The sequence below is a fragment of the Acanthisitta chloris genome, unplaced genomic scaffold (assembly GCF_000695815.1).
Source record: "Acanthisitta chloris isolate BGI_N310 unplaced genomic scaffold, ASM69581v1 scaffold9036, whole genome shotgun sequence".
Taxonomy (NCBI): Eukaryota; Metazoa; Chordata; class Aves; order Passeriformes; family Acanthisittidae; genus Acanthisitta; species Acanthisitta chloris.
The window spans coordinates 10,774-18,244 of record NW_008676442.1 but is presented as its reverse complement, the minus strand read 5'-3'; the positions used below and the strand labels follow the sequence as shown (position 1 = coordinate 18,244).

Below are 7,471 nucleotides of genomic sequence, written 5' to 3'. Positions count from 1 at the left end.
TTGTTTACTCTCTTTGGGGGGCTGGGAAGGGTCTGTAGTTTGGGGACCAGAAGCTACGAGAGCTCTGGTAGTTAGAGCAGAGTCTCTGCTGGGGGGTGTGAGTGGGGTTTGCTCTCCCATGGGGAAAAGGACTGTGGAACTTCGGATTATTTTGGGGAGGAAACTCAAAGCTCTCCCTGGAGGAGCAGCTGGACCCACACCCCCCGAAGAAGCACCACGGAAGGGGGAGAGGCTGAAGCTCCCCCTGAGCTGTGGCTGTCACACCCCATAAAGGCCTTGGCAGGACCAAATTCCACAGGGCAAGAGGCTTGTGGAGGCTCCTCCAGGGATGAGGAACATGGATCTGTCTGCCTCCAAAGGGACTTCTGCTCCAGGGGGGTCACACCTCCTCCACCAGGATCCTCAGGCTCAGTTTGCGCCCATTCCCTAGTTTGGGAAGGAACCACAGTAAATCCTGGCTCGCTGCATACGTCCACCAGGATCCTCAGGCTCAGTTTGGGCCCATTCCCTAGTTTGGGAAGGAGCCACAGTAAATCCTGGCTCGCTGCATATGACACTCGTGTTCCTGAGGTGCTCTGGAATCACTGAGCTGTGATTTCACAGGGAGTTTAACCCTTACACTGCTCCAGAGTCGCTTTCCCAGGGAAAACTGCCTTAAGTGAAGAAGGAGGAGAGTTGTAGAGGGTTTCTGTGCTCACTGCCCTTTAGTCCTGGTGCTTCCTCCCCTTGGAATCCATCAGCTGGAGCCATGGGGCTGTTCTGAGGAAGGTTTGTTGGAAGCAGCCACAGGATCAGGTCGTGGTGCATTCCTGGGCTGTGATGGGAGTGTCTCCAGAGCACAGGGCAGACAGGGATGTGGCTGTGCCCAGGCAAGAGCCACGTGGGATGGAGCCTGCTGGGTAAGGATGGATCCGGGAGGATCCTTTGGCCCTGACCTCTCAAGCAGCTCCCTAGGGCAGTGCTCACAGCCCCAAGCCTGACAGAGCTCAAGTGTTTGGACAACACCCTCAGGCGTGTGGTGGGATTTTGGGATGAGTTCAATGCTCCTGTGCATCCCTTCCCACTGAGGATATTCCCTGCTCCCTCACTGCCTGTTCCACACCGGTTTTGATGCCCTTGACATCCTTCCCTCCCCACAGCGTTGATGTGTGTGGCCATGCCTGACCATGCCAGCACCAGCCTCCCGCCGGAGGAGCGCGTCCGGAGGCTGATCCAGGTGGGAAGCACCGTGGAAGTGAATGAGGACATCCCCCCACGGCGCTACTACCGCTCCGGCGTGGAGATCCTGCGCATGGCCACGGTGTACTCGGAGGAGGGGAACATTGAACATGCCTTCATCCTCTACAACAAGTACATCACGTAAGAGCTGGCCCTGGTGGGGGAGGTTTGTCTGAATGCTGTGAGGCCTTTGTCATGGGCAGAGTGGGAGCTTTGGATGAAGTGTGTTGGAGAAGCTCCTGTTGAGTCCTGAGGTGCAGAAAAGCTTTTCAAGTTCCTTCCCAGAGAGGAGCCTGGGGGAGGTTGGATCCAATCCCAGCCCCAGACTTTGGCAGTGGTTTGTGTCTAGGGGATGGTTTGTGTTTAGGACAAGGGGTAATGGTTTCAAATTGAAGGAGGGAAAGTTTAGGTTAGATATCCTTGAGGGGGATCCCCAGTCCAAGGAGGAATCTTCACACAGACTCCAAGAAGGGATGTGTTAGAAGATCTTAGCATTAAAATTTGGGGCTGGGTTTTTATTGATTGACTGTCAGTCAGATGTCCCCAGGTCAGCTGTGTCAGCTCAGCAGCTTGAGGTGAGTTATTGGTGTATCCCTTGTTTGTTCCTTTATTGGGCCCTTTGCCAGCTCTGCCACAGCCTCACCTCACTCTCAGGGTGTTTAACTTTGGGGTTGATGGGTCAGACTGGTTTCACCATCGTTCAGCCCCAAAAGCAGCACGACCTCCCCTTCTTCACTCACTGCTGGTGGCTTTACAAACAGAACATTGTTCCAGTTGTTTTACCCCATTCCAGGCAGAACATCCTGGTACAGCCTGAAACAACTGGGTCCTGCCTAGAGCTCTCTGCTCCCGTGGGATTTCAGGTCCCACAGCTGGTGAGACTGACCAGGAGATGTGGTAAAGATGTGAGACACAAACCCCCAAACTTCCCTAACCACTCTGCAGGAGGTCTGTAAAAGTTCCCTTTGGAATCAGGCTGATCTTGGATTCCTCTGTCCCTCTGCTATGGAGACTCCTGTCAGCAGGAGAGGGATTTTGTCTACCTGTATGCCTAAGCTTCCAGGTGTTTTGGTGAATTGGCCTCGATTTTTCCACTAGGTTTGCCATGACATCACATGGATTGGCAGGGATCCATGGTCAGGGATCTTGTTATCTGTGGTCAGGGATCTCAGTATCAGGTATCAGCCTGGGAAGGATCAAGGCTGGTTGGTTGTTTCTCCAATAAAACACCTTCAGAGGAGAAACCTGCCATACTCCTAGGTTACTACAGTGTCCTGTTCCTGGAGATTTCTGGCCCAAAGCCTGTCCCTCCCACTTTATCACCCAGTGCCACTGGTGTGGCCTCTGCTGTGCCCACACTACCTGCTTGGCTGGAATGTGGTTGGCATCTCTGTGGGCATTTTCTCTCCCTGCCCCCTGTGCAAAGTTCCTGCCCCTTAAATCCAACACATTTTTCTCTGATTAGCTTGTCTTCCCGCCTTGCACTTCCTGAGCTTTTATGGGCATCCTAGCGAGGGCCCTGGGAGGCTGCACAGGGAGCTGGGAAGTGTAACACCCTTGGGAAGGTTTCCAGGCTGATTACGCAGCTGGAGCTGAGGGAGAAACATTTTAACTAAACAAATGAACTGAAAGCTGTTTGGTTGTAGCTGGACAGATCCTGGTGTGGTTTCTTTCCAGCAGCTTTCAGACCCTCCTGGTATTTTCAGCCTGGCTACCAGGAGGGTGCAAATCCTTTCCTGGGTGGGATTTCTGTGCTGATCAGTCTGAGCTGCTGCTCTGGATTGTCCAAAGATATGGATTTAATGTCACTGTCTCATTGCTTGAATCAGAGATGGGAAGGTCCAACCTAGACCATTCCATGATTCTACAGCTGTGTCCTGGAATAACCAGGCTGGACTTTGAACACATATCACCTGGTAAAACTTACTTTGTCTTCATGAGCAGCTTCTCCTGCATTGCTCTGTGTGATTGCTTTCCTTGAATCACCATCAGGAACACTAGAGTTGGTTTTGGTAGAGCCAAGTAAGGAAGAAAAAAGAACAGGACAGGACTTTGCTGTGTTGTTTGGGCTCTTTGTTTTTCCTGCTGCTCACACGAGCTCCAGGGGCTGTTGAGAGACACTGCCTCGGCGTGTGTGCCATGACTGTGCTTAAAAATAGCCTGTGCTGTGCTGCTCCTGCCAAACAGCTGCTGCTCACTCTGCACTCGGAGCAGGCAGAGGTCTGAACGAGCCCAAAACTCCTGGCGATGGGAACTGCAGGTTTTGGTGTTGCCAAGCCTCAGCGGAGCTGTCAGTGGGGCACATGAGCTATTGCTGCCCTTCCTCTGCCCCATCCCAGCCTGCCACTGCCTGCTCTTGGCCCAGAGCTTTCCTCTGGCTGCCTGAGCCCTCCTCTCACCCTCCTGCCCACTTTTTTTCCCTGCTTCCTGACTTGTGCAAACCCAGCTGTCCCCGCTGGTTTTTCCGTCCTCTCCAGGCCAGCATCTGCTCTTAATCCTCCTTAATTAATCCCTTCCATTTTAATCTCTGAGCTGTTGGCAATGCTCACGGCCTTGTTGTGTCTCCTCGACACAGTGACCTACTTCAGAGCCACCAGGCAGGGGCAGGGACCTCTCTGGGTGCTGGGGATGGAGCAGCAGCTCCAGGCCATGATGATGCTGATCCTGCATCCTCACGCTCTCAGTAGCAACCAGGAGTGTTCAGGGTGGCAAAACCCCCTTCCTTTTCCCAGAGGACTGAGGTTTTGGAGCAGCTGGGTTTATTTACTGCACACACAGTGTGAAGAGTGTCTCACTGTCCCCCCTGGAGTTTTTTCTGCTTGGCTCTGCTTGGTTGGTTTGTGTTGTTCCCTGGGGCATTAGCTTGTCCTCTTATTCCCTTATTCCTTGTGGCTGAGCATGAGGCTGCTCTCTGAAGGAGCTGGAGTATCCTTTGGATGCTGAAGCTGTGTAGCAAAGAGCCAGGAAGGATTTTGGGTTGTGCCCAGAGCTGCACAGCTCCACTTGAAGGAAACAAGGCACTGGCACAGCTTTCCTAGAGAAACTGTGGCTGCCATTCCAGGCCAGGTTGGATAAGTCTTGGAGCAACCTGGGCTGGTAAAAGGTGTCCTTGCCCATGGCAGGGGGTGGATGGGATGAGCCATCCAGGAACCCATCTGGGATTCTGTGAAGGGGGAAATAGTTATCCCATTTGTAAAGAAGCTGAAGATTAACCATAGCCATGCTGGGAATGGGATGATGTTGAGCTCAGTCTTGATTTCCCTCCCCAAAGCCTGCACAGAAATTGCTCTCCTGCCTGGAATACTGCCCTGCCCTGGAATGGGCAGAGCCAAGAGGCTCCTGGTGCAGCAGCTGGGGATGTTGGGAACCTGCTTTTAGCTTCCCTGCAAGTTTTCTCTCTTCGAGGTCTGAGTTAATTTCCCATCTCCTGCACAAACTGCTTGTTCCTCTGTGCAGAAGGACAATGTGAGCACTGAGTCAGCCATGTCCTTGAGCCTGGGTGTAATCCCTGGATGCTCAGAGGTGTAGGCAGGTGCCCAAGCACCTTCCTGAATTGCTGCCATGTCCTTGGTGGTTTAGACCAGCTTATTAATGCTTCTGTTCAAAACAGATCCCTGAGGATCATCTCCCAAGTCCAGGTGGAAGAAAAATCTGTGTGAGGTGCTCCCTTGGGATAGGATGAGATCCCCTGTGTGCTGTGAAGGGCTCCAAAGGCCGTTGTGTGCTGGAGGGTTTTCTGTCCTGATAGGGAGCACAGCACCCAGGGCACTGTCCCCTCCAAATGTCACTTAGTGTGTCGTGTCTGTGCCTCTCTGCTGTGATTCAGAGCTGCAGTTTCTCTCCCCTGTCCTCAGGCTCTTCATTGAGAAGCTGCCGCAGCACCGCGATTACAAAACCGCCGTCATCCCCGAAAAGAGGGAAACAGTCAGAGTAAGTCCTCAATGGCTGCAGTTGGAAATGCCTTGGGTGTTCCTGGCTCTGGGATGAGTGATCCACACTAACATGGAGAAGCCTTGGCTTGGCCAGGCAGTCCTGAACCTTTGGGAGTTCAGTTTTGGGCCCTGTGCTCCGAGGCAGACATCGAGGGCTGGAGGTGTCCAGAGAAGGGAACAGAGCTGGGGAAGAGGCTGCAGCACCAGGAGAGGCTGAGGGAGCTGGGAGGGCTCAGCCTGGAAAAAAGGAGACTCAGGGGAAACCTCCTCAGTCTCTACAACTTCCTGACAGGAGGTGTAGCCAGGTGGGGTCAGACTCTGCTCCCAGGGAACAAGGGACAGGACAAGACAAAACAGCCTCAGGTTGTGCTAAGGGGAAATTCAGGTTGGATATTGGGAAAATTTCTTCCCCACAAGGGCTGTGCAGCCCTGGCACAGCTGCCCAGGGCAGTGGTTGGATCATCATCCCTAGAAGTGTTTAAAAACCCTTAGATGTGGCACTTGGGCACATGGTTAGTGGTGAACATGGCAGTGGTGGGTGGCACTTGGGCACATGGTTAGTGGTGAACATGGCAGTGATGCAGGAACAGTTGGACTCAATGACCTTAGAGGTGTTTTATAATCCATGGGTGCCATGGATCTTGCAGCTGCTCAGGTCTTGTTTTTCTTGCCTTGGGGCTGTCCCACTCTGATGTGTGTGTTTCCCTCTCCAGAAACTGAAGGAAGTAGCATTCCCCAGAGCCGAAGAGCTCAAGGAGGAGCTGTTAAAGAGGTACGCCAAGGACTATGCTAAGTACAAGGAGCAGGAGGTGAGTGAGAGGAGACTGGAGGCCTGTGCTCCCCAGGAGACCCTCAGCCACAAAGGGTTTGGAAGAGGGCAGGTCTCCAGGGCTCCCTGGGTGCTCGGAAATGTCAAGTCTGGGTAGTCCCAGCTGGCAGGGTCCAGGTCACCTGCAGCACAGGTGAATCTCTCCTAGGTGTCTCTGTGTCTCTTTGCCTGGTGCATCCTGAGGGAGTCTGAGCTGGGGCTGAGTGGTTGGTTGGTTTATTCTCTTTGTCCCAACGTGAGGCCTAGGTGTTATGATCCAGAAGCTCAGCATGAGCAAGGATCTGGGGTGCTGTGGGCAAAGCAGAAACCTCTGCCATCAGTTTTGCTGCAGACGAGTGTGATCTTAGAGACAGGATAGGGGGAAATCAACCTGGAATTGTGTTTCTGTGCAAGAGGGAGGGTAAGGCAGTGGGTTTACTGCCCTGGTCCAGTTGGCTCTCCTGATGGGAGTGTGGATCTCTGCAAGCTGAAGCTTCCTTGCAGGCAGAGCTGTTTGCTGGTGACCTTGTGCAGACCCTTTATGAGCACTCTGGGATTGCTGAGGCCTGAAGCTTTGTGTTCTGCCTCAGGCCAGTGTTCCCCTCCCTGCTCATGTCCCTTGGCATATTTCTCCTTCCATAATGAGGAAGAAGACTAATTTGCACACAATTTGGCTTTGCAGCAGCAGCTGGAAGAGGAGAAGACTCGGGTAGCCCTGATGAAGCAGCAGCAGGCAGAGCAGGAGCAGTTTCATGCCTTCGAGGAGATGATCCGGCGACAGGAGCAGGAGAAGGAACACCAAAGGATAGTGCAGGAATTTGGAATGCCAGAGCCAAGTCCTCAGTCTCTGGATGGACCCCTCATCCCTGGCGTGGAAAAGCCCCCAACTGATATCATCCCAAAGGTTCCAGTCTCTCCAGTTCACCCTGCAAGTCCATCAGCAGGGACTGTCCCATCCAAACCTCCTGTCGTGGACAGGTCCTTGAAACCAATTGCTTTGGGGAGCACAGAAACCAGTTAGTACCTCTTGGATCATCCCTTCTGCCTTCCTGGGGCTGAGCCAAACATGGACAGGCAGCTGATTTGTCTGAGAGCCTCTTGGAGTTATCTTAGCATTCATCTTGGAATTCTCAAGGGCTCCATCCCTCCTGGGGTTTTGCTCTACCAAGTCACTGGATATTCTCCCTCTTGTCCAGTAAACATTTACAGGGCTGGGGAGAACTGACTCCTCTTGGGAATGAGCCCTCCATGCTTTTCCACTCCAGTCTCTCTGCTGTGCCAGAGTCTGCAGCCTATTTGCCTCTCCTTGATCCAGATACTTGCTGGAGATAGGGTTTAGTTCCTGACTGGGCTGATTGAATCCTCCTCCTGACCAAATTCTGCTACATGTGGCTCCAAAAGACTCATTCAGACATGTCCCAGTGACTGGTTCTTGGCCAGTGACACCTCTTACTTTAAACAACGTTTTGTATGTGTGTGACTTCATTTTTGCTAACAAATTACCCTACTAAAG

General features: G+C 52.9%; 1 protein-coding gene across 1 annotated transcript in view; it reads left to right on the top strand.

Annotated features, from left to right (window-relative positions):
• The first annotated feature begins 1,156 nt into the window (after positions 1 to 1,156).
• STAMBP (STAM binding protein) overlaps positions 1,157 to 7,471 on the top strand; it is a 10,140-nt gene continuing 3,825 nt past the window's right edge. Inside the window, 4 exon segments of the mRNA XM_009076134.1 lie at positions 1,157 to 1,359; positions 5,073 to 5,148; positions 5,864 to 5,984; positions 6,612 to 6,974. Of these exon segments, the coding sequence (XP_009074382.1) occupies positions 1,157 to 1,359; positions 5,073 to 5,148; positions 5,864 to 5,984; positions 6,612 to 6,974 (763 nt within the window).